We start from the raw sequence: 26,797 nt of genomic DNA, 5'->3' as shown, positions 1-26,797 counted from the left end.
TCCAAATCAAGCCAATATTTTATGTTAAAATAAACAATATGGTCAAAGTATTGTCATGAATACTTGTGGGTACTGTTTCTATTCGCTCCTTGGTGGTTTGTCTTATTGTGAACTAACTATGCAAGCCAAAAGGGATTGTTTTGGACTCTGGAGCTAGGTATCTTTGATTTCTCCATTTGAACAGGACATGCATCCTTTCCATGGTTAATGTGTCATGCTTCAAACTGATGGGTCATTCTGACCCCAATGGAGATACTGCTGACTTTTAGGCCAAGGCTCTTTTTGGGTGCAATTTTGAGTTTGTTATTTAGGTAATCTGAATTGGATTCTAGTGCTGGTGATTGTATGGAAAAATGTTTGCCATAATGATGTCTCTAAAGGCAGTAAAATTAATAGTAATTCAAGCTCCAACACTAATATATATATATATATACACAATCAATACGGGTTGTAATGCCTTGTTTATTTTATCACTGGAATACATGCAGACTTCAAAAGAAATAAGTCCAATGGCAATAAGAACCAGCTTCATGTCAACACTGGAGTCTATTTATTAAATAGAAATCAGCATACGTTATTAGAATAGGAACACAGAAATAAGGAAGAGATAATAATGCAACCAGGAGAAAAGATTCAAAGCTGCTGTAATATGCTTTTTTCTTTCTTTTCAGGCAACCAATTCTTGTAATTTGGGAAAACTGGCAGCTAGCAAAGCCATCTTGATCTAATCATTTCCTTCATCTCTTCTTGGACCAAATATTGATAAGTAAATAATGACAATGCAAAACCTCCAGCCAGTATGAAATAAACTGGAGGCCTTTGCAGGGAATTTGGTGTGAGAAATACTTTTTGCAGATGAAATTTCAGAGGATATTTCTTCACAACAGTTCATTTTGTACTCAAAACAATGCTAAATCTCCTTTCAATGAACAAACTGAAATTTCTCATAAGGCAGTCACCATTTCTACAAGGATCTCTTCAGTTGTTCTTCACCATCTTTTATTATTTGCTTGCCTATCACAGTGCCTTAATGCACCCTCCACCTTCTTACTGTCTTCCAGATGAGCTGGACTAGAGTTCTCAGTTAACCCATCAGGAGGACACTGGGCTGGGGAAAGGTGATTGAATATCAGAATGCTCTAGGGCGCATCCTTAATAGGTCAATTCCTTAATCACCTAGTAGGCAAAATTGCAGAAGTCAATATTCTTGAAGCAAATGTTGCTAGAAACCATTTCACTTCTGGTTTTAGCTCAATAGAAAAGCAATCAGATACATGCTCACCACTGAGTATGAATAGATTTAAGGCCTCCTTTGACAATTTCATTCTGCGGTCTTTGCAAGATGACTAACTGCATCTCTGGCCCAAAAGATCGTTCTTCATATACTCACATAGTTCATCATTTTAGGTGTCTGAGAGGTGAGATTATAAAGGCAGCACTCTCTGTTGTAATAGAAGCAATTCTAAAACTCTGGCTTATTCATCCATCTTGGTGCAGGTGCCCTGTGATGCACAGAAATCTTATAGCAGGAAAAGGGTGTGTTACTACTTGTTCTCCTGATTAAGTAATTTCAACAGCATATTTCCCAAATACATCCTTTAAGAGAAGAGTTCCTGACTGCTATGTCTTTAGCCCTCAAGTGGTGCTATAAATGATTAGGATAGTAGGATAGTAGGGATAGTGAACAACAAAGCAGTGGGGCATCTTTAGTTCCACTCCAAGAACTGGGTCAAGAAAATACTGTTTGATATGCAACACTATCAAACACTCCCAAGTCAATAACTTCCAGGAAAATGCCAAAGAGTGCTTGTTCTATTGCTCATAAACACAACATATTAGTGAAGTCAACCTATTAATTTCAAGGCAAACTGAAGAAAACATTACTTCCCCAAGAATGGAAATGGTAGGGTCCAATTCAGCTATTATAGACAACTCAGATGTGTTGTCAGTCAGATGTGGCTTCACATCGCATTCAGAAAATAATCCCAACAACCCCACCAATGATCAGTTGATAACCTCTAGGCACTGTGTCATGTTCTGGCTTCCTCCTCTTATGATGGTAGAGTTGAAAACCTGGTAAAGTCCACACAGATCTGGGACGAGGGTGTAATCATAAGGAGCCAAAAGGAAGCCACAATGTATGCAAAACTCTGCTGCCAACCAGGTATACATGCCCAATGGAACCAATGGAACAATCTCTCAGTAACACTAGCTGAATTGATTGGCTAAATTCATCCAAGCAGGAGACTCTGTTTGTAGAGGCTTTGTGAATTCATGGATTACCAACAAAACCTGATTTTCATTGTCATTATTCAGCTGAAGCTGAAATAGCAAGTGCCTTCCGCAATCAGTAACCAGCAACTAGACCACTCGGTCTGAAAGTAGGAGGGAATGGCTACCAAGGGAAATTATGTCTTCTAGGAAGCCTGTATCAGCTGTTCTCATCTCAGAAGTTTCAAAATATTATCCCAAAGGAAAAGCTGTTTCCTTCTTTAACCAAAGAAAATGAAAGGCATTTTCATTGTATTTACACCCAACAGATCATCTAGATATTTGAATTAAAAATTCAATATCAACTTTTAGTATACCCTAAAATACAATAAAAAGAGAGAGATCCTCATCAATACTGTAGCATCAAAACTGAAGATTCACTTATGAAATCCAGATAGCCCCCACTTTTTTAAAAACTGCAGAATGTGTATAAGGACTTACTAGAAAATTCAGTCTCTGTGGTCAATCTTTGGATGTGAATCAGGTGGGGGTGGGGGGGAGGGCTTAAGTTTAGAAAATACTTAGCCAAATGCAAGCCTCTAAATGAGAACCAGGAGTACAGCAGAAATGTGGGCTAAAGAAGGTCATGGCAATGGATCCGTGACTGGTATGTTGAATGCAACGAAGCATAGTTGAAGAAGCCTTGGGAGAAAGAATTTCAGGTAGGAAGAGCTTGTTCTAGAATGTCCGTGGCATAAAAAAGAAGTCCATCAGTTACAAGTGGCTATCCATTAGATCATTTCCCCATCCTTCCATCGTGACTGGGGTTTTGATCAGGAGTGGCTTTAATACCAGCGTGCAGAGTATGGCAAAGGGTCTGTGGATCCCTCAAAGGAAAACCCTGAGCTACAATCAGAAACAAAAGCAAAACCTTTCCCAACTACCTCTTTCAAGCTCCTAAGAAATACTGGAGGAATCTGCACCTTGCAGCTTTCAAGGAAGGCCGTTTTCAGCAAGAGCATGTCTTTGGAAAGCTGGAGCAGTAGTTTATCTATCTATCCATTATGCAGCAATGATCAATAGCACTTAAGATTTCAGAATGGCAAACAGATAATGAGCCCAAGGTCCAGCCGAGGCCTCAGGAATATGTTTTTATATATTTATATATGTGTGTATATAGAGTGGCTTTTAAGTAGAACATTATATACTGGCTGAGGAGGAATGCATAGAAAAAAGGAAGGAGTTCCAACATGGCCTCATTCCATAGTGCCAGAGAGCTCATATTCACTAGGTAAAAATGCCTGGAGTAGGTGCTCTCAAGAAACTGAAGTTGTCACTCAACAGGAAAAGCCTGTGCTTCTTACATTTTCAATTAATATTGCACCATCTTGAATATGAGCAGACATTCTGTCATCGATTTTCTGGGTGTCCACAGAATAACTGACAGCAAAAATCCTTCCTGACCATCATCTTCCATTTACATCTCGCTGGGATAGAAGCCCAGTTTAGCAATGGACATTTCCTTCCGAAGCCTCATGACTTCCCAATACATCAATTCCACTGTGGGTCAAAGGAAAAGAGAGAGATTAAACAGAGAAGCAAATGAGAAATCGTTGTAGCAGAAGGCAAACGTTGTAGCAGAAGGCTAGCTTCCCCAAGGTAGTGCTCTCCTGAGCTCAACACTCATTGGCTCAGCCAGCATGGCCAAATGATCAGAAGTCATGAGAATCATTTGAGGAACCTATCCCTTCCATTTGGAAAATCCACTTCATATTTTAACAAGAGATCTTGATAAAATATGAAGGTAGAGGAATTGATGTGTATCGTTTGTGTGGCACAAAAGCAAGATCCTTGCCCTGCAATAATGGCTATTTCTCTATGGACCAAAAGGTGGGGGGGGTGTTACCACTGTACTTTGCTTAACAGTATGATATCTTCTTTTCCCACCACCATCAGCCCTCCACTTTCTCATATTATTTTATTTATTTATTTATTTATTTTATTTTATTAGATTTATATACCGCCCTACTCAGATTTATTAGATTTATATACCACCCTACTCAGGGCGGACTCAGGGCGGTGAACAGCCAAAAAGATAAAACACACAGATTATAAAATTTAAAACAATATAAAAACGTATTAAACAATTTGGCCAGAGACGAATTAAAACATCCCCATATTTAAAAACAGATTTAAAATTACTCATATACCATTTAAAAGGGAAAGTTAGGCCAGGCCAGCCTGTTGGAATAAAAGGTCTTGAGGGCGCGGCGGAAGGTGCGTAAATCCGGGATCCTCCGTATCTCCAGAGGAGCTCATTCCAGATAACAGGTGCCCCCACAGAGAAGGCTCTCCCCCTGGGGGCCGCCAGCCGACACTGTTTGGCCGACGGCACCCTGAGGAGCCCCTCTCTGTGAGAGCGTACTGGCCAGTGAGAGGCTATTGGTGGCAGCAGACGGTCCTGTAAGTATCCAGGTTCTAAGCCATGGAGTGCTCTAAAGGTGGTAACCAAAACCTTGAAGCGCACCCGGAAGACCACCGGGAGCCAGTGCAGCTCGCACTGGCTTACATTTCTGCTCTGGATTCAGATTTCTTTTACCCAAGCATCTTAGTTGTGGCTCTTCCTCCTGTTCACAAGGTTATTCCTTCTGCCCAGGACAACCACATATTTATCTTCTCACTGAATGGAAGGCATTTGTATGTTGAAACCCTACCCATTTTTAATTAATATGCTGTCCTAAAAATAGTTCAAATTCTGCAAAATTCAAATCCGAACGTGGATCTTAACATCACATATACCTTCTTGAACTTATTTCTGGAGTTTGGGGTTTGATTTTATGCACAGGAACTTTATGCCATTACACATTAGATTATCTAGATAAGTTCAGGTAATGTAGCTGAACACATTAGTTCAGCTAGACTTCCTTTCTTTTCTACCTGCTTTGGGTAACATTTACAAGGGGGGTGGGGAATAATACTCTCTTGAATGTTCCCTTATGAAATATCCAAAATGCTTGGAATGATTTGGTGGTCCCATTTGTAATCACGTGAGTTGGTTGTGTACCTTGTGAATTAGCTACAAAGTGAAGAGCCCAACTTCCACATCTCAAAGAGAGAAAAAGAGGGGAATTCTTACCATCTTGTCTCACCAGTCCCTGCTGGATGTACCGAATGTAAGTGAAGAAGTTGCATACAGCTGTAATCTGAAAGAGGGAACAAACATAACACCTATTTATAAGCACATTTGGAAATATTTACAGAAAACATTTATGTGAATAGCACAGACAATTGTAAACTCTTTTGTCTTTAAGATGATAGATTACTCTGTTGGCATCAGATGCCAAGATACCTAAAAAAGGCACGGAGCAAGGCAAAGCAAATGCAAGCAAGCTGAACACAATTTTTCTGCATGTATTCACATTTATACATAATGTGTATAAGATAAAGATTATATTATTTTCTGCTAGGCACATTACTAACAAGAACTTACCCTGGCCCTGCAGGAAGGGGAAATGTAGTAATAATTCCCAGAATCCCCCAATTTGATGCGATGCTTGCAGGCTCGGGACAGGCCGCTCAGAGCGCATTTCCTAAGAAAAGGGAGGTGGGAGTAGAAAGAGTTAAGCAGGATGTCATCTAGAGGCCTTGACAAAAGGGAACAAAACATGATGCTGGTCACCACAATGAAAACCCAAGCAAAGACCTTCATTTTTGCATCCTATTAAAGGATTTCACAGTATGTTATCGGGTTTTTTAAAGTTATTCTCTGTACTATGAATTTATCCTAAAATATATTAAGACTATAAAGCTAAGTATAATAAGTATAAAGCTATACTTATTAACAAAGAAGTTCAACTCAACTCAACTCAATTCAGTTCAATTTACAATTTACACTTCTTAGAAGCGGATGGTAAATTTGTCAACTTCATATTAGGGATTGTTATATTCTGGGAGGAGAACTTCCTATTCTGTCAGCTAAAACTGTGAACAATCTAAACCAGTGTTTTTTAACTCCCAGAATTCCCCAACATGCTTGTCTTTGTACAGCCCTCCTGCTTCCTGTTTTTCATCTTGGAGGCTAATCAGTGCTTCTGTTGAATCAAACTTTGTTGATTCAAAATGTGCTATTTGCAGCTTGTTTGAAAAGTGCATTTGGGGCGTTCAGTCTCAAAACATCTAAAAATCAAAACATCTCAAAAGTCTAGCTATAGGATTTGGGAGGTAACCAGCATCACAGAAAACCAAATAAAGTTAATATTAACGGAGAAAGTTGATAGTTAGTAGACAAAAATATTCCTCTGGGATTATATACCCAGCAGTGCAGGAATAAAGATGAACCATTTCAAAGACAGTTGTAATTGAAGATTACCTATATGGTATGTTGTCAGCATCCTGAATGCTTACAATTTATTTGATAGCACCAATTACAAAGCTGTTAGTAACAACTTGGGTTAGTAGCTTATTAATAATGGAGTAAATACCTTTTCAACTGGCTTAAAAAAAATAACTTACGTTATAATTTGGGACCGGAACCCACTGTGAGAAGAAATAAGAAGTTGAAACTAGTATTAGGCTAGAAATGGCAACATTCATTCTTCTTGGACTAATGGCGGTGTGTGTGTAGAAAGCACAGCTCAAACTGAGGGAAGATTAACATCTGAATTATTTAGGCTACAATCCTATATGAGGGGTCTTTGGAGTTCTCTGAGCTTGCTTGTTTTCTTGCAGACATCTCATTACCCTAACTAGGTAATATCATCAGTGCACATCCTATACCTACCAAGAAAGCGATAAGAACAAACTCAGAGTAGCAGAATTCTGGGTTGCACTATTCCTAAAGTTTAAATGGGGCAGAGAGAATATCTGTCTCAAGGATAAATTATTTCCAGCCCAGCAGACAGACCATACCACTTGGGTCTAAAGTAACCACGTGCCCCTTCTTGTGGGCCACCTCGCACTGGTGACAGGGGGAGGGGGATTGCACAGCAGATGAATCACCTTAGCAGCCATGCAGTCTAATGAGAGAAAGCAATTGGGTAACTCCAGGCAGTTTAAATCCTTTGCTCAGAGTTGTGTACAAATAGTAAGACATAGAGATCAAATCATATTTTCTCACAAAGTGGTGGTTGAGGGTAGCCATCAACAATATTTAATCATATCTCTCAGGCTCCCTTAATGTCTGATTTCCATGCCTGGAAGATAAGCATCCCTTCAGTCAAGTTCTTACTGCACCAGCAGTAAGATAGTTTTTGCATCAGCATAAAACAATTTTCACCTAGTACCCAAGTTTGTAGTGCTTTTCTGGCTAAATTTAGGTCCATTAGAACTGCTGATTGTTGCTAATAAAATTTATACTTTTGTACATTCATGTAATCTGATTCTCCTATTACTGATCCCTTCGCCTCCTCTGCTTCCTCCTCTGATTTTTGTGGGCCAAGCAGTACAAACTGAAAGGAAGGATACACAATGGGGCAGTAAAACAAATTCCGTGAACAACCAAATAGAAGACCTTGTTTCAGAAAGGCAATTGGTAATGTAGCATGTTAAAAACTCAAGGTGCATCTGTGGAAGAAGAGGGGGAGTAAAAAAAAAAAAAAGGCAGCTGGACAGCTGTTATGATCTTACTTTGGTCCACCGCATTCAATGGCTGCCACCTTCACTACCGGCAATGTCTGAGTAGCCACTGGTTCAATGGTAAGGGTGTTCTGCTCCACAGCTGCCTGAACTAGCTCTGAAAGCTGCACCAAAGAAAACAAACACAAGGAATTCATGTCAACAAGGAAGAAGCACCTTCATCTCTCAGAAATCTCTGAACAACTCATCTTTAAACTGACTTCATGCTTGGTGAAGTCCAGGCAAGGGCCTACATCTTCATGGTAAATCCGCTTGAGAAAAGGACACGATTTATCCAATGTTGGAGACTCCTTCCAAGCCTGAAATTCTGCAAACAAGATGGAGTCCACCTGCAGCGACAGAAAACCACGAAACAGAGGTCTGTTGAAGAAAACTAGGGAGAGAAAAACATACACAGATACACAGGCACGAAGAAGGAAAACCAGAAAGGTTTTGTGAGGGAAAACCTCACAAAAACCAGAACGTTCTTCTAGTGCAGTGTTGGCGAACCTTTTGGGCACTGAGTACCGAAACGGGAGCGTGTGTGTCGGTGCGTGTGCCGGAAGCCAGAAGCCAGAAGTCGGAAGAGCAGCAGCCGTGCACATGCGTGCAATGGGCGGCTGCTCTTCTGGTTTCCAGCACGTGTATGAAACCGGAAGAGCAGCTGCCCGGTGTACATGTGTGCGCTGAGAAGATGATCTTCCAGTTTCCGGCGGGCGCATGTGCACTGCACGCCAGAAACCAGAAGACCAGGTGGCCGGTGCTCATGCACCCGCCGGAAACTGGAAGAGCAGCTGCCCGGCATGCGCTGTTGTGATTCACCAGCGGCCTGCACAGATTGTTGCTGATCCTGATGACGAGGAGGCTGGTGTGGTGTCGCGCCAGCAATCTGTGCAGCCGGCACTCGAGTTGGATAGCGAGGAGGCTGAAGAAGATGTGGTGCCAGAGGCAGAGATTCAGCCAGGGCCTTCAGAACCTCCAGAGGCTCCTTCAAGTGAAGAGGATGAAGTGGAGGAGCCTCTTCTCAATGCACGAGCAAGCAGAGCTGCCAAAAGGCAGGAGTGGTTACTCAGGAGGAGGTCTCCTCAAGAGTAAGGCTTGGGGCTAATTGGCCACTCCCTTAGCCTATTTAAGTTTGCACACAGCCTGTAAACATTGCAGGAAACAACACATGTTCACTTGCTGGTCATTGAATATGGATTTTCTTTGCAAACCTTGCTTCTGGCCTAATTGCCAACTCTTGTAAGACTTTATCTAATCTGTGGAATTTCTGGCAGGTTGTTAAGGACGTTTTATTAACAGCCTGCGTTTGCAAAAGACTGTGTTTGTAGTAAACCGAGTTGTTCAGAGTTTTGTGTGTGCTACATTCCTTGGGATCCGTAGCTGGGGCAGAACATGCGCATGCGCACTGGGCAGCTGCTGTTCCAGTTTCCAGCGCTCCCATGTGCATGAAGAACAGCTGGCCGGCACACCGGAACCCAGAAGAGTAACGGGTGATGGCTTGCGTTCCCGGAGAGATGGCTCTGCATGCCACTTCTGGCACGTGTGCCATAGGTTTGCCATCACAGTTCTAGTGTATGTCCTATTCATTAGGCAGATGATGAGGCAAGGAAACAGAATTGACTTATGCATCAGCAATAGGCAGTTCTGCCTCCTGCTGTGGTTACTGCAGAAAGGGCATGACAGAGAGAGCATCATCAGGAGACAATGTATCCTCCATCAGTAGATTACAGTAGTAGTATCCCAATAAGGTAACCAAAGAGAACATCAGTTATTAGTCTGTAAATATTTGAACATACAGGGGCTCACATGCTCTATCAGTGGTGAAGATCAGTTCCCTCTTCTCCTTGGGGAAACAGCCTCGCATGGATTGTGATCTGCATTCATACTCAAGCAGTATGTCAATGAAAGAGGGCGGCGCCTCAGCAAAATCTCCTGCTTCTCTTTATGACAACTCAGTTGCTTCCCACAGGTCCAGAAGAAGGGCAGGAAAACCTTAGACAGCTCAACTGTACATTCTCCTATAACTTTATTACTATTGGCAACATGAATTTTAAGCTCTTCTAAACAAGTGATATGTATTTTAAATCTCAGTTTTTGTTCCACTGAATAGGGAGATAACCGTGTGCATGGCTTTCCCATGAAAAGAAGCTTAATTGCCTCCCTTCATCAAAAAGGAATTCACTTCCGATCCCAGCAAACAAGCATCCCTTCACCAGTTGAAAAAAAATGAGTCTTTTCCAAAACACTGCATGTCTACTTAGTTGTGTTGAATAAGGGGCCAATTTCAAAAACAACTCATACTTGAAGCATTCTATGGAAGGTTCTGACTGTTACGAAAGAAGGCATATTAGTTAGGAAAGGCAGGATGCAATGAGTCCTTTCTTCTAGCCGTGTATTCATATGGCAGGGAGAAGACTCACAAGATCAAAGAGTCTTTTCAACTGCGGTGGCATCACATTCATCTGTCAAGTAAGCCAGCCAAGATGTAAATAAATAAATATTTAATCAAGCAAGTAAAGGCGATCGGGCACCCATGATTTTGCATTAGCAGGCAGGCAAGGCCAACAGAGAAAACACGCCTGCTTGTTTTTTGTAGTCATCCCTTAAGGATAAAAAATATTTTAAACATTCTGTGATGAATCAAGTCTCAAATGCTGATTACTTCCAGAAATGTCTATTGGTGCCTTTGGGAAACCCAAGGCAAATAGGACATGATTGCAGAGCCCCCTTCCAATTTTGCTTTTAGCAATTGCTAAACATTTGGGATTTCTGATTCCAAAACTGGACGTAATATACAGCAATCCTGAGTAGCCACTGACCATCCAGTCTTCCATAAATTTGTGAGCTCTCCTTTCCAAAGGTAAATAAGTTAGCAACTCATATTTGATTTGTGGAAAAGAACTTGTCATTTCTCAACCTGGCCCACGGAACTGCCAAAGCTATAGACGAGACCTTTGTTTTAAATCAGGGGTAGTGAATTATGGCCCTTTTATGACTTGTGGACTTCAACTCCCAGAATTCCTGAGCCAGCAAGTCATAAAGGGGCTGTAGTTCCCGACTTCTGTTTTAAATAAAGGCAATTCTCAAAATCTTCAAACTTTGGTACCTCCAGGTTTCCTCTTTAAATAAAGACAATCCTCAAAACCCAGGAATACCTCCAGGTTTTCAGAAAGCCGCCAACCTCTCCCAGCATGTTCTCTTCCAAATGTTGGAGAGGGTTAGAAAGTTCCACAATAGAAGGCATAACCATGATAATCAGAAATAACTGAATGTCTATGGAGATTCTCAATTATCCAGATTATGGTTGTCCCAAAGGTGCTTTTTCAAGAGGCAACTGGACTTTCTGGTTTTTCTTTGAAGGCATTTCACTTCTCATCCAAGAAGCTCAGAGCTGAAGAAGCTTCTTGGATGAGAAGCGAAACGTCTTCAAAGAAAAAACAGAAAGTCCAGTTGCCTCTTGAAAAAGCACCTTTGGGACAGAAATAACTGACTTCCAACATCCCTAGCTGAATTTTTTTAAAAAAAAAAAAAAAAGCTTATAAAAGGTTCCAATATTGGAAGATTTTGGGGAAGATTTTTTCTTACTCTCCTGTCCGTACATAGTTTTAAAAAGCAGAGCACAAACACGCCAAGAACTATGAAAAGAATGTAGCAGTGAATGCAGCCTGAAGGAAAAGTTTCTACTGACAACATTACAAGCATTGAGCTACAGGGACTGCTCACCTGAGACCAGGAAACCACCTCAGAGCACCCGTATGGGGGAAGAGGGAAAACATTTAGATAGAAAAGAACACACAAAAATGACTGTTAGTGTTAAAGAAAAAACTGAACGGGGGGAAGGTGTTAAAAGCGCATCCAAAAAGTATTTCTTGTCCCCAGAACTGATCCTTCCTCAAGATCAGTGAAACCAGTTTCCACAGCCAGACTGATTGGGATTGCAACTATTAAGATTTTTTAACCAGCCTTGATGTTGCAGTCCCACCCTTTCTGGCAACAACTGCTATGGATATAATCAACAGGAAATGTGAGGACATGGCTCTTTACTGTCTGTACAGAAGAAGAACAGCTTCCCTCAGACTTTATGAACACCTTCACCAGCAAATCTTGTTGGCACTGCTGTGACCAAATATCTGAGCCTACCTTCTTAGTCGCAGAGCTATTCTACTTCACCCCACCCTAAAAGAGATTACCTGCCGCGAGAGAGGAGAGGAGAAAGGAGAGTCTGCTGCCAGGAACCGCCAGCCTGGCTCATAGGTGATGTGGATTGCCTTCGCAGGGACGATACAGAGCAGCAGGGAGAGGAGAGTGGGTACCCCAGACTTTAAGGAATGGGAGACCAAGACAGATAGGTGACAAGGGCAGAGAGAAGGGGGGAAAGAGGAGAAAGACAAGGAGAGAAAGGAAAATGGTGTGAGAGGGACAGAAGATTAGAAAGACGACGACCTCAGTCACAAAAGACCTTGGGCACAAATACCCCACCCCAGAAGGTACATAAAGGTGGCATCCTATCTAATCCAGATGTACTGGGACTGCAACTCCCAGAATTCCCAAATTATCCTTCTCCAGCAATATCAGGAACTCTGGTCCAACATGGCTAGAACCTACAAGACTTCTCGTGTTTGATTCCAGTTATATTTAAGCTCATTCATGCCTATACACTATAATTACTGCTTAATTCTTTGACTCTGACTTAGTATATCAAAAGAACCCAACCAGAATCAAGGAATTAATCAAAATAGGTCAATGAAATTTTTCTCAACACTTCCTGTAATGAAGCAGGTTGTGTAAGTACAAGATAGAACAGATTTTTCCACTAGATCCCTGGCCTTACTGCATTTCCCCACCACACACACAACACAGCATGGCTGATAATTTTTTGCTTCCTCCCAGGGCCTCAAGCTAGATGCGGATCGATCACATTTACCCACCTCTTTGAATTCGCTGTTGACTGACTCCTGGGGTGCACTCTGGCCAGCAACTGTGATTGCACCGGTGCTACTGGTGCTCTTGTTGCGTCCATGTCCCTTTCTGAAGGATGTTTTGGTGGGGCTCTGAAGTTGTGGGTGCAACTCCCGATTTGGCGAGGAAGGAGTTGAGGTTATAACTAGCGTCTTCAAGGCTGTCACCTCTGCCTGCAGCATGTCAATCTGACAAGAAACAAAGAGCCATCAGCATTGATCAGCAAAGGACTTGGTGGTCCCAGGATTATGCCATGTCCAGGAGAACATTTAATGGCTCATGAAGCCAATCAGTCGGGGCTCTTCTTTAAAGCAAACAGAAAGTTGAGTTCAGGAGTTACTAGCTTTATATCCTCTAAATTACATGTTTTTATTCTTATTTCCTTGCATAATCCCCAAATGTTAAGCATATAAGCTTTATAAAGATTTTCCCCTGTACGTCATAACTACCAAACACACTAAATAGGAAAGGATGCGTACATATTTGCATATATTAGTTACCTACATATCTGGTTTTCTTGGTGCAAAATTTTTATTTATACAAATACTGGCAAATATAAAAATATTTATACAAATACTGGTTCATGCAAAGGCGGCCACAGGTAGTCCTCAAGTTACAACTGTTTGCTTAGTGACTGTTCAAAGTTACAACAGCACTGAAAAAGTGACTTATGATCATTTTTCACATACAGCTGTTGCAGCATCCCTAGGGTCATGTGATCAAAATTCAGATGCTTGTAACTGGCATGTATTTATGTTGGTTGCAGTGTCCTGGGATCTTTTGATCACCTTTTGCGACCTTCCAACAAGCAAAGTCAATGGAAAAGGCAGATTCACTTAACAACTGTGTTACTAACTTAACAACTGTATCTGTGGCAAGAAAGGTTCTAAAATGGTGCAAACTCACAACTGTCTTGCTTAGCAACAGAAATTGTGGTTGTAAGTCGAGGACTATCTGTATTTCTCATGGTTGGATAAAGCATATAACACAAAATCTTTCAGGTGATTTGCTTTTGCTCTGCCAACAGATGGCGGTATAATCACATTACAATGGCAAGTTTTTTTTCTGTAATTCATAGCTACAAATCTTTCAAAAATCCTTAGCTGTGCCTCTTGAATTTTTGAATATACAAGAAGTTCGAGTTCAGCAAGTTCTTTTAAAGTTATCAAAAAAGGGATTGTGGAAGCTGAAGCATCAGTGATGTATCACTAATCTCTTGTCCCCTCTTCTGCACAAACTGGTTAAGCAAGACACTTCAAATACCTGAAGGTTTCTCATGCTGGAAGCAAAGACATTTTCTGCTCCTCCAGAGAATGGGATGAAACCTAATTGGCTTCAGTTACTGTGGATAATTTGGGGATGAAGATTTAATGTCAAAATGTTGATATTAAGAGAAATCTCACAATGGATCCAACAGCTAGGCTTTATCCAGGTCCTTGAGGCAATGTATTTAATACATTATGCTTCTTGGTCCTTCTTTTTTTTCTGCATGGATTGTTTCTGAATGTATACTGGTAGTCCTCGACATGGCTATAATTCAGTGTGTAATTTCAGTCACAAGTTGTTGTGAAGCAATTTGTGATGGTTGTTGTGATGGTTGTTAATCACGTGGCCGCATCCAATTTTAAGCAGCCATTAACAGAATGCTATGGTAGTTAAGCAAACCCATTGTTCGTTATGGGTTGTGATTTTTTTTTACCTCAAACAGGAAATAAACACCAGTTTCTGGCAAAAAGGTCATAAATCATGGTCAGGTGATCACAGAATGCTGCCTGTGGCTGTAAATGCAGGCCAGCTGCTGAACACCCAAAATGCAGTCATGTGAGGGTGGACATTTTAACTTCGAATCTAGGTCACAAATAGCTTTTTCAGGGTCTGTTGTAACTAAACGGTCTACAACCTGTTGTAAATTGAGGACTTCCTGTAGCTGCTAAATAGGCCTGTATTTCAGCAGGCAGAGCATGTTTGACTTATCTTTTCTTTGCCTTCTGAATACTCTCTGAACTCTTTCTAGTATCAAGCCATAGGGGTACACCTATTTATGGCCTTGCTCATGCCTACTAAGGCTACAACCCACTGCTCCCTTCCTTGGAAGCAAACCCCAGCAAACTCAGCAGGATGTGTTTCTGAACTGGAACTGCCAGAACTGCATGGAAAACATTTCCCAAAACATGTGAAATAACACGAGTTTTCAGTCAGCTAGAGCCAAGTCTCCTGCTTCAGCAAAACTCAGGTCTTTAACTTTAGAGGATTTCTCTTTTTGATCGCAGTGCATTTATGTTTAGCTGTTTGGTTTTCAGTTTTCTACAAACTTATTACAGTTTTCTACAAAGTTATTACAAACCCTACTGCATTCTTTTTATTGCTTTATCATCAAATTCCCATGAGCATTCACTGAGAGGAACGGTGTCCCATCGGCTTGGGCTTTGTTACAGTTATCAGCACGGAGGCAACAGGTTGACAACACATTTGAAAAATTACACCTCAGAAGCATTTTTATATGATTTGATTCCTGCTCCTGTACAACAGCTTGATTTGGACTACTCTGCCACATAAAAGGGCCTTTTTAACCTGTTGCCTCCAACCAGGAAGGAGAAAGGAGCCGCAATAGATATTCTACACCCAAGTGGCTCCCACTACCTTTACATCTGAAAGAAAACCCTGCTCCAGAACTTCTGTATGCATACACACACTCCCCACACAGTTGGGAACTAGTACAAGCAGGTTTGCTATCCAGATCATGAGAGGAGCCCATATCTAAAAGCTTCCTTTTCAGTATCAGGCTCATGGACTTTGGGATATGCTTAGTAGATATGGTCTTGGGGTCACCATGATTGTATGGATGAAGGCAATGTATGAAATGGATTTCTTCACCTTCCCTTGAGCCTCCCTCAGCTGCTTCTCTGAGGCTGCTTGCTTGGTGTTTGCCTCCCGGACCATCTTGTGGGCTTCCTATGGCAGATAGAATAAAACAAAAGGACGCTTTTGTCCAAGGCAATCAGGTTCTCAAAAATGACAAGAACAACTTTTAAAGAACATGGAATAGAGGCCCAACTGTCTTTTCCCAAACTGCCACCCATAAGAACCAACACAGGCACACGGTGCACAGGGCACATTAAAATAAGGAACATTTAATCACATACAGCAGAAGAGCATAGACTTTGAGAACTGGTGACAGGCGAGTCTTGCAGAATGCAGAACTCTAAGCAAACTTCATGAGGAAAGGGTAATGTGGAAAATGAGTGCAGCCAACATGGAAATATTGAGATTAAATCGTGATTTTTAAAAAACATTCCATCCAATTTCTTCTCCACAAGCTTATTTTTGCGGTTTCTCTTCCATCTGCATATCTGTTACTTTTATGTACTACAAATTGGTGGCAGTTGGGCAGGTGGCTTGCAATACCATAAAAAGCAGTGGCAAGGGCAGGTATGATAACCACACAATACGAAACAGAATTCTTTTTCCCTGTTGGAAACATGTACTGTATCTAAGGTAACATTTCCTCTTTTCAGGGTCTTTTTTGTCTTGGCAATCAAAATACCACCAATACAGTTAGTCCTCGACTTACAACATTACATTTAGTGACTGTTCAAAATTACAATGGCACTGAAAAAAGTAACTTATGATCATTATTCACACTTATGACCATGGCAACATCCCAATGGTCATGTGATTTACATTTGGATGCTTGACAACTGGTTCATATTTATGATAGTTGCAGTGTCCCGGGGTCATGTGATCACCTTTTGCAACCTTCCAACAAGCAAAGACAATGGGGAAGCCATATTACTAATTTAACAACTTCAGTGATTTACTTAATAAATGTGGCAAGAAAAATCATAAAATGGGGCAAAACTCACTTAACAAATTTCTCACTTAACAACATAAATTTTGGACACAATTGTGGTTGTAAGTTGAGGACTATCTATATTTTAAATTTGAGATTTTTATTTAAAAAATACTGGACTGAGACATATCTTTTATTTATCAGCTCTAAATGGGGCTGCCATAGAATACTTTGGAATTTTGAGAGGATAGGGCTGAAATAAATCCTCTTAGCTGAAAGATCACTGCCAATCCTAATTCACCAATATAAAAAAATTAGGTCCTCACATGATTCAGAGTGTGCAGGCCACAAAGAGCTTTATGTTTGACTGGCAATTTTAAAGTACTTTTATAATATGTGGAGTTCTTCCTGCATGTTTTACTTTTATTTTCATAATTTTCCTTGAGAATGTGTTTGAAAGAGCAAAACATAATGTTCTTAAAAGCAAACTAAAAATAAATAAAGCATTCAGTATTCAATTTATATTTAATATTCACCTGGAGCCATATAGGTGAATATTATTCACTTGCCTTATCCTGGTGTATCTTCAGTCAATATGATCTTGCAAAGGGATAAGAACGAGCTCCCCTCCACCCAATGGTGAAATCCTACCAGTTCGCACCGGTTCAGGCGAACCAGTGGTGATAAAATCTACCGGTTCAACGAACCGGTAGTAAAAAAAAAAAGCTAATTTCCGACGATCAGCTGTGCCATGCGATTTATATTCACTAGAAAGCAAGAAATCCTACTTTCTAGTGAATCTAAATCACACAGCACAGCTGTTCCCCCCCCCGCTGTTCTGCTTACCTTCAAATGGCTCCTTTTTCTGTGCGAAGCGCACACTTGATGCACACTACGCATGCATGCATGTGCAGTGTGCGTTTGGTGCACATTTTACATGCAGCATGCATCCGGCACGCACCACACATGCGCGGGCAAGCAAACTGATAGCGACCCACGGAGGATTTCACCCCTGCCTCGACCACACACTTATATACAAGCAGTAATCAGATACTGACTGCCCTAGTTAGCATTTGTTCAAACTTATGACAGTACTGAAAAATAGGTTTATCACTGGTCCTTAAACTTACAACAGGCACAACGTGCTGTTGTTATGTAATTTCCATTTACAACCTTCACAGTCAGTTTCTGACAAGCAAAAGCAATGAGGAAGCCAGCAGTAAATTGCAAGATGCAGTCACATGACACTGTACTTAACAACCATAAGTGATTCACTTGATGTCCACAGTGGAGCAGATGCAAGTCAGATGATATTTCACTTAAAGATTGTGTCACCTTGCTATGGAGTTACCTGTCCCAAATGCAGTTGTTAAGGAAGACTATCTGAATTAGATGTGGATTGCAGAACCCAAGCTCTCTCAAGTTTGTTCATAATTAAGGCGTATCCACTTAAATTATATTCCATTTCTCATTTTTCCAGCCTGAGTGAATCTGTACCAGTTTGCAATTTCGATTTAAAAAAACACATACCAATTTTTGTGTACATCTCCCCCCTTTTGTTTTAGTTCCAAAGTGCACTGTGAAATTCAGATTTCAGCATTTCAAGTTTACATAAGAATTCAGAAAGATCAAATTGGATAAATTCCCTGAAAAATGGGAACTGAATAAATTCCTCGCTCATCTCTAGCTAATGTTCAATGGCAAGAGAATGACTGCACACCTCTCTGACCCAAGGCCATGGATGAATAGCCTCATCCCCCAGAGAAAGGCTATGCATCCATACAAAATGAGAAATTTCCATTCCTATGAGGACTACAACACATCAGGGTAATGAGACAGAAAATGCACCAGCTCAGATTCTGCTGACTTTAGGGAAAGAGAAATGGTTGCTCTGCTAACGGAGGAGAGAGTGCTCTTATGCAAACACCCAGTTCCTGTTGGTGCTGGCCTACATAATCAAAGAAACAACACAGTGTGGCTTTTGCTGGATCTAACTTCTTCCAGTGGAATATGAGTTTTACTGCTCTTACACAGTAAAGCTTTTCTGAATATATAAAGTACAGCTCTAGGAAATCACCTGGGTCAAAATGTTAATGGTAAATTATTAAAACATGCATAATATGAAATAATACAATAAAAAAAAAAACCAAGATAGAATTCTATTCTTTCAACAAGTATGGCTTTCAAAGTCTATCAGAGCATACTTTGTGGGAGAGAAGAGATGCATGGATCCTAATGTCCAAAGAGATGTTTTCAAAGATGTACACCAATTACTTAAGCTAAAATTTGGACTTGGTTTGTAAAGGAGCCATACCATTACCTTCAGGATTTGGATGCCAGGTTCGAGTTAGGAAAGTACACTACCTCAAATAAGCTTGCTGTCAGCTCTTCCAGTTCCTGCTCCAGCTGCTCCCTGACTTTGGAAAGTCTCTCACATTCTTCATCTTTCAACTTTAATTCCTGCAGAGAGAAAACACAAGAGATAATGATAGTCATTCTAAGAGAGAGAGAGGGGAGGGAGGGAGGGGGAGGGAGAGAGAGAAAGAAAGACGGAGAGAGAGAGATACAAACACACATGTACATCCACAGAGATCTATCATACACTGAAACTTGTTGACAATTGTCTACCCCTATTAAGCTGAAAGTAGTTTTACAAACCTCACCAAAACTTTCAGTGGGCCTGCTTTGCCAAAAAACATATTAACTGAAGGAGGCAATGGCAAAAGCTGGACTTGGACATGCAGCTTAGAAAATATGGAACTCTGAATTCATTTTCCTACCACTTCAACTTCAGATTGTCAAATATAAAGAAAAGCATAAAGAAAATAAACCCACTAAATAGCATACCATAATTTGGGCTTCCCTATGGGCAACCAAAGGCAATATGAGACTCTCAGCTGACTATTCAAAGTCCTTAGCTGTGATCTAGAGCCAGATCATATAAGCAGGAAAGTGGGGAAAGAAAACTTGCTGTCAATCAGAGTCTGGAATATAGAGAAGCAACAGACTGGAACTTTTGTTTGCCGAGACAGCACAATGTGGAAGTGTGTTGTCCCAAATTTCAGTTCTGATCCAGTTTGTTATGGAAAACCCTGGTCTTGTAGCCAGTCTGTTCCGCAATCCAAACTACATAGAAGCATTACAATGTAATGATCCCTGTTTCAAAAGGAACATATCATCATTTATGAATAGGAAGCAGTAAGGATTCTGTAAAAGCATAAGATCCGTGAAACCAAGTTAAGAAATAGACATTTGATCCAAGTTCTATTTAGAAAAATCACCAAAATCAGTAATATGAAATGGGCTTAAATAATATATGTACGAACTTTACAGAGTATGAGGGGAATCATATAATACAGTAAAAACCTAGCAGGAAAAAAAATGGAATAACATAAATCATCTGGTTTTCTGTTTTAATTTCCTAATAGTATTCTAGCGTTTTACCTGCTCAGCAACTGTCTACTTCATGAATTGATATGAAATAGCTTTGGACAGAATGGAATCAATGTAGCTCACAAACACCTAAAGACAAGCAGAGCGGCAGGACAAAATGTCAATTTCCTAATGCAAATGGACAAAAGCTCAATATTTCTTGGCAAGCAATTCAGATGAAGCTTTTGGACCCACTGAGAGGCAACATCTGAGCATATGCTTTATGTTTGCCAACAGGCGGGTTTAGAACTAGTGGCCAAATTCTCCACCCCTTCTTAACCTCATGCTTACCTTCTGAGCTCTATGGAGCTCCTCCTTCAGGAACTCAGAGCCTTTCTCACGGATTTCTACCGAGGAGCTGCGCAAACGGGAGACGTTCAGTTGTGCCACCGACTGGGTCTCATCCCCACCGGCCAGGCTCTTGACAGAAGACTCTGGGAGCTGTAACTCTTGCCCTCTGTTAGTTGATGAAAGCACTTTCCACTGACCCACCACTAGCTGCTTTTGGAGCTGTGGCCTGGCCTCCTCAATATGGGTCTGGCTGTAAGAAAGAAATCAGTAGATTCAGGATTAAAAAGAGGGACATCCTAGGTGGCACACATAGCCATATCAGTGGGCACGTTAGCTCAGCTCTGGCGCGCATGTGCGCACCGGCCAGCTGATTTTCGAGCCTTCTGGGCCCACCAGAAGTAGGGAAACAGGCTGTTTCCTGCCTCCGGAGGGCCTGGAGGTGGGGGGTGGGGAAGGCCCGTTTTTCTTTCTTACCTGGCTCCAGATCCTCTCTATGCATCTGCGGAGGGCGAAAACAGCCTTTCCCACTGCCTCGGAGGCCCTCCAAAGGCCTGAAAGGGCCCATTTCTCAACTCCCGTTGGGACAGGAAGTGACGTTTTTTGCTGTCCCCAGCCTCCAGAGACTCCTAGAGAGACTTCCCAGATGCATAGAGGATCTGGAGCCAGGTAAGAAAGAAAAATGGGCCTCCCAGGCCATCGCGTGCCAGGAGTGGGGGGGAGGGGGATTGCACACATGCGCAGCGAGGGCACATAGAATTATGGGTGTGGGCATGGGCACGCACGAACCTCCCCCACAACCCCTCTCCTGGCACGCGATGGAAAAAAGGTTAGCTATCACTGCCCTAGGTCCATATATCCCTTATTTCACCTCATTCCACTCAAGGATGTCCCACATGAATTCCATTACATAGTTACTCACACACACACACACACGGGGTGGGGGGAAGGGAGGGAGGGAGGGGAGTGAAGATGAAGCAACACAGCAAATCAAGCAGGCTGTTTATTTTAAGAGTTCGTTTTCTGCCAGTGAGTTTTACAAATGGAATTGGCTATCACATGATAAGAAGGCTAGGCTGGAAATATTTCTCCAGGAAGCAATCTCTTCACTGTTTTTTTTTCCTTCACTGAAAACATGAATGAGGCTATTGACAATTAGCTTTGGTGCAGTCTTGCTCATCAAAAGAATAGGTAAACTTGGTACAGCAGCCCACAAATATTTTGTCAGAATACAAAAGAAGGCAGCATTTACGTGATATCATCACTAGCATGTATTGTTATTTTGGCATCACCCGGTGCAGAAGAAGAGCTATAACCCACTTCGCTCCACATACAACATGCTTTTCAACCAGGACCTGACACCTCCAAATTACAACCCAGTTCGATTATGGGAAATGAAATCACATTCAGAACTAAAGATGGTATCTCGTTGGAATCAGCAGGACTTCAAACCCAATGCTATTCTGCCTTGGTGAGTTTCTCTCCGTTCCTTCCCTTCCAGATTCAAGCAGCTTCCAAATACCTGGACAGCACTCTGACAGCATTTGGGGGAGAACGAGGACAACATTATGTACTACCTCTAACCAGGTCCCTCCAAGTGCAACCAGGAGCTGTCTCTGTACTGAATCCAGGCCTGAAACCGGATTGCAACAGGTCCAAATAATCTGTTTCATTCAAGGCTTTTTGCATTTTCTCCACTATTTTCTCTTTCCTCAGAAAGAGTTGGAGACACATCAGTAGTTCATTTAGTACCGTGTTTCCCCAAAAATAATACCGGGTCTTTAATTTTTGCTCCAAAAAACGCATTAGGACTTATTTTCTGGTTAGGCCTTATTTTGGGGAAATACGGTATCAAATGCATCCATCTGGCTGACAATCTTAACTGGGGCTTAGTTTGGGGGTTGGGCTTATATTACGAGCATCCTGAAAAATCATGCTACGACTTATTTTCCAGTGGGGTCTTATTTTCGGGAAACAGGGTACATCTGAGTCGAGCAATGGTTCCTTAAGAAGGGGCATATCACTGTCTCCTTCAAAGAGGAAGGCAGCTCCTCTTCTCTCAAGGATTCATTCACCATGACTGAAACCCAGCTTTTCCTCACTTCAACCAGGAAAGAAAGAGGTCCAGATTACAGGGGATGGAGTTGATGTGGAAGTTGCTGCAGATGCCACTGGAAAGAAGATACATTGCCCTAATATACAGGTCAAAGAAACCTCGCCCTTGCATAGTAATTAATTTTTATCTATTCCCACATTTGTGACAATAATTTTTCAAATTATACACAAACTTTTCCATACACAAATAGGTTTACGTAGAATCTTTGACTTCTGCGATATAGCTGAACTTCAATTTCCATCAACCTCTCAAATTGCTTGAAGATTTTCTACTCCTAAATTTTCAGTGGAAATACTTTTTTTTCTTCCAGTTATTGTACGTTATATATATTTTTTTAAAAAATACTTTCATAACTTAGACGCAGCCAAAAATGGATTATAGCTCAATGTACTCTTCAGCTGACCATTAAAAAGATACAAGAGTAAAATCACAACAAAACTATCAACCAGAGATCTTTTCACAGACTTTTGACTGACTTGGTAACATTACTGAGCATAGTTTTGCGTGCATTCCATGCATACTCTTGGTTCCTGTTGAAGTTGAATATCAGAGGGCATTTGACATAAAAAAAAAAACCTTTTATTTTATTTGAAGACATTCTGAAGCTCAACATCAACAGGATATAAGAGCATGCAGACAGATACGCAGACACAAACAAAAACAAACCACAGTGTAGAAATCAACCAAATCATTCCAACGTAGATAACAATAATAGTCTTGATATATACAACTTCAAAAGTTTCAGCCATGCTTATGAATGAAACCAAGTGATGCATTCCCAAGCACCAACCTAGGTCAGACAGTGGCAACATTCCTGCCCTTGTTTTCCAGCACCAGAGCAGACTCCACAATGGCTCTTCAGTTCTGAACCATGTGCTTCAATAAGGGCTTGTTTGCCTTGAAGTTCCCTCCGCCATTCCATCCAGTCCAAGCCAGGAGTAGCAGTCCCACAACCAGCAAGAAAAAACTGGAAAAACTGAATGAAATGCAACCTATCACAAACCACAAAACAAAACTTCTGGTACAGCACTCAAAAACCACCCAGAACTTTCAAAACAATTCCATTCTCAATGCAGAGCTTTTGTTCTGAGTATAGAAAGAAACAAAACTCTTGAAGAACTGGATTTTTCTGTCATAATAATAATGCTTTGCATGCAGGAGGTCTGAGATTCAGTCCCTGGTTCCTCCAGACAGGACAAAGAGAGACTTCTTCCTAAAATCTTAAGAGACATTTTCAGTATTTCTTATCAATGGCCTAATAAAGTATAGCATTAAGGCAGCTGCTTATGTTTTGTATCTGCTCCACACAAACATTCCCAACACATGTTGTGGTCCGCCAGCGGCCGGCGGAGCTGGCAGCAGAGTCGGAAAGTGAGGAGGTTGGGGAGGAACATGGGCCAGTCCTGGAGTCTGGGGAAGTCTCGGACAAGGGCTCTGCGTCGGAGGCAGAGAAAGGGCCATCTGGGAGGTACGTGCTGCCTCCAGAGCCTCCAGAGTCGGACCTCAGTGAGGCAGAGAACAGGATGAGCCTGTTCCCAGCGCGCGCATGTGCAGAGCTGCCAGAAGGCAAGAACAGTTAAAACAAAAGGGACAACTTGGGAGTAGGGCTTGGAGATGATTGGCCCCTCCCATAAGACTTAAAAGAGGAGCAAAGGCATGTGGGCCTTTGCAGGAAGCAACATTGTTAATTCTGTGCAGTTTAAAGTCTGAAGCTCTGTTTGATTCTGGACTCCATGTGGCTTTGCCAATTAGGTCTTTGGCAGCGTGTCAAGGGAGATAAAGGTGGGTGATTATCAGCCTTATCCCGAAGGACTCTTTACAACTATTTGGGACTCATCTGTGAAGGAACAGAATTCACAGCTGTTAAAATAAAACAGGTTTTTGGGACTACTCGTGTGTTTTACTGACTCAGGAAGCCTAGGTCAGAACAACACATGAACAGACATATCAATAGAGAGAATGGGTGTTTCCTTTAGAGTTTCCAGTGGCAATTCTTCAAATTCTGAAAATGAGTGCTTCTTGGACGAGATGCAAAAGGTTTTCAAGAAAAAAACCAAGGAAATCCAAATCCAATTGCTTTTTGTAAAAACACCTTTGGGACAACCAGGATATGGATGATTGAGAATCTCCATAAACATTTCTACACTATCCCAAATTTCGTCATATAAAATGGAAAGAAAGGGGGAAGGGAGGAGGAGCTAGTAATAGCAGTAACAGCAGTAGAAAGCTGTTTCTTTCACAAGTTATAATGAATGCAAAAGTAAAGTAAATTGTGCCGGAGCTTGGAGCCCTGGGCATCAGACACAGCATATCGCCTGGCTATGTGAATAACTGGATAACACCTAATTTCTTTGTGTTTTATTTTTATTTTTTATATTGTGTGGTTTATGTATTTTATTTGTTTTATTGTAAGCAGCTGAGAGTCACATAAATGTGAGATGAACAGCTATATGAATGAATGTATTAATAAATCACTAAAAGGAGTCCTGGTGGCGCAGTAGTTAGAATGCAGTAACGCAGGCTAACTCTATTCACAGCCTGGAATTCGATCCTGACCGGTTCAAGGTTGACTCAGCCTTCCATCTTTCCAAGGTCAGTAAAATGAGGACACAGGTTGTTGGGGGCAATATGCTGACATTTCTAAAATGCTCAGAGAGTGCTGTAAAGCATTATGGAACGGTATATAAGTCTAAGTGCTATTGCTATTGCTAAAAGATCTCAGAACCACTGAAAATCCCTGTGATAGTTTTAAAAGGATAAAGATCCTAAGCATAATAATTTTTACCTATAATTTATTTAAAAAAAAACATATGTCACACACGAGAAGAAAAACCACTGTGGAAAAGATCCAAACAGGAAACTACAGAAGTGTAGCCATTATCCAGACACCCCTACGGGTTAATCCTGGGAATGCAATTGCTCAAGTTTAGCCAACATTATCCTATGGCCAAGATTTGATTACATCAAGCTTGGAAAAAAGATCAGGAGTAAATGATATATATATATCAAGCAATGGCAATTAAATCAGATTGGTTCAAGTTCATGTGAAGCAAGAAACAAATAAAGGATATCTTTGCAAAAAACTTTGCAAAATAAGAATAAGATGTTTGATTTGGCAGTTCTTTTTTTTATACTTCAATTTTGATTCCAAGTAAAATAACACACTAGGCAGCCAACAGCCTGACTAGGAGCCCGATGGAAGCCACCCAGATCACACTGAGGCTCAAAGTTTCTCAAAAGGACCAAGTGAAGAGATGGATATTGATCATGAACATAAATAAATGGCATTTATTTAATTGGACCTGCCTTTTGGCTATGATTAAAGAGCCAGGAGCCTGTGCTTCCTCTCCCCGCCTTGAAGGCTGCTAAAGGACATATCAGCATCAATCCTAACCAAAATTAAGAGATAGGATCAGGAGTTCTGCAGTGGGGTATTAATGAGCTTCTGCACATTGTTATTCCATGAAATCAGCTTGCCTGAATTTTGCAAGTGCCCAAATGTCTATTTTTATTTCACAAAGCTATTGATATCAAATTCATTCCACAATGTGTAAGTACCTACTGGCCCATTTTTCAGCCCCTAAAGCTCCTGCCAAGACTAAGCAAATGAAATTTGCAGGCAATTTTCCAATTTCCAGCAGAGCTGTTTGCCAACTTACTTTCTGAAAATGCTTTAAGTCTCCACTAGGCATAGTTTAGCCCCACGCTGGCTGCTGATGATATAATTCCCATGCCTCCTCCAAACTATTGCGAAAAAGAGGAGGAGGCCTTGCTTGCAAAAATATTCCCCACCCCTGCATCAACTGTATATCAGCTCTCTATTGTTAGATGTGAATTACCATTCCTGGAATCAAGGAAAGTCCCTCTCAGCATCAAAAACAATGTGCAGCAAAAGCTGGGAATCTACTGACACGTCCTGTACCTGATTTTACATTGTTCTTTGCTCAGTGATCTAGAAAAAAGGGAAAACAAAGTGTTCTATGAAATTCTGTGGTTGGGATGAAAGCCCTCAAGTTCTTTGGAGGTCTGACTGCAGGTCTGACTAGACCTTTCTTTTTCAGCAAGCCGGGCTGGCTTAACACTTTTTAAAATGTTTTTAATATGTTTTGTTATTGTTTTTTAACTTTGGGGCCAAACTTATATATATATCTTTTTAAATTGTTTTTAATGTTTATATCTATGTTTTTTACTTTGGCTGTACACCGCCCTGAGTCCTTCGGGAAAAGGGCGGTCTATAAATTTGATAATAAATAAATAAATAAATAAATAAATAAATAAATAAATAAATAAATAAATAAATATTCCAGAACAGGTGGTTTCTTTAAAATAAATCATATTGAAAAGGTTTGCAGAGACAATCACTTCTGGAGAGAGAAAATGGGTCT

At 41.0% G+C, this 26,797-nt stretch overlaps 1 protein-coding gene across 4 annotated transcripts in view; it reads right to left on the bottom strand.

The window, feature by feature from the left end:
* Positions 1–442: 442 nt before the first annotated feature.
* RAB3IL1 (RAB3A interacting protein like 1) overlaps positions 443–26,797 on the bottom strand; it is a 35,669-nt gene continuing 9,314 nt past the window's right edge. Inside the window, exons 2-12 of one of the 4 annotated variants that reach the window (XM_034420157.2) lie at positions 20,300–20,549; positions 18,941–19,036; positions 15,661–15,738; positions 12,756–12,974; positions 12,018–12,146; positions 8,046–8,174; positions 7,837–7,949; positions 6,724–6,747; positions 5,702–5,801; positions 5,348–5,414; positions 443–3,771 (exon numbers count right to left, since the gene is read on the bottom strand). In XM_034420157.2, coding sequence (XP_034276048.1) covers positions 3,689–3,771; positions 5,348–5,414; positions 5,702–5,801; positions 6,724–6,747; positions 7,837–7,949; positions 8,046–8,174; positions 12,018–12,146; positions 12,756–12,974; positions 15,661–15,738; positions 18,941–19,036; positions 20,300–20,549 — 1,288 coding nt within the window. In that variant the 3' untranslated portion in view covers positions 443–3,688. The remainder of the gene's footprint in view (positions 3,772–5,347; positions 5,415–5,701; positions 5,802–6,723; positions 6,748–7,836; positions 7,950–8,045; positions 8,175–12,017; positions 12,147–12,755; positions 12,975–15,660; positions 15,739–18,940; positions 19,037–20,299; positions 20,550–26,797) is intronic. The other 3 variants (XM_034420160.2, XM_034420159.2, XM_034420161.2) reach the window with 3 other exon arrangements.

This window comes from Pantherophis guttatus, chromosome 1 (genome assembly GCF_059756535.1).
Source record: "Pantherophis guttatus breed Tessera chromosome 1, ASM5975653v1, whole genome shotgun sequence".
In the NCBI taxonomy this organism is placed as follows: Eukaryota; Metazoa; Chordata; class Lepidosauria; order Squamata; family Colubridae; genus Pantherophis; species Pantherophis guttatus.
Note: the sequence above shows the minus strand (reverse complement) of the source record. Positions and strands in the feature narration are given on the sequence as shown.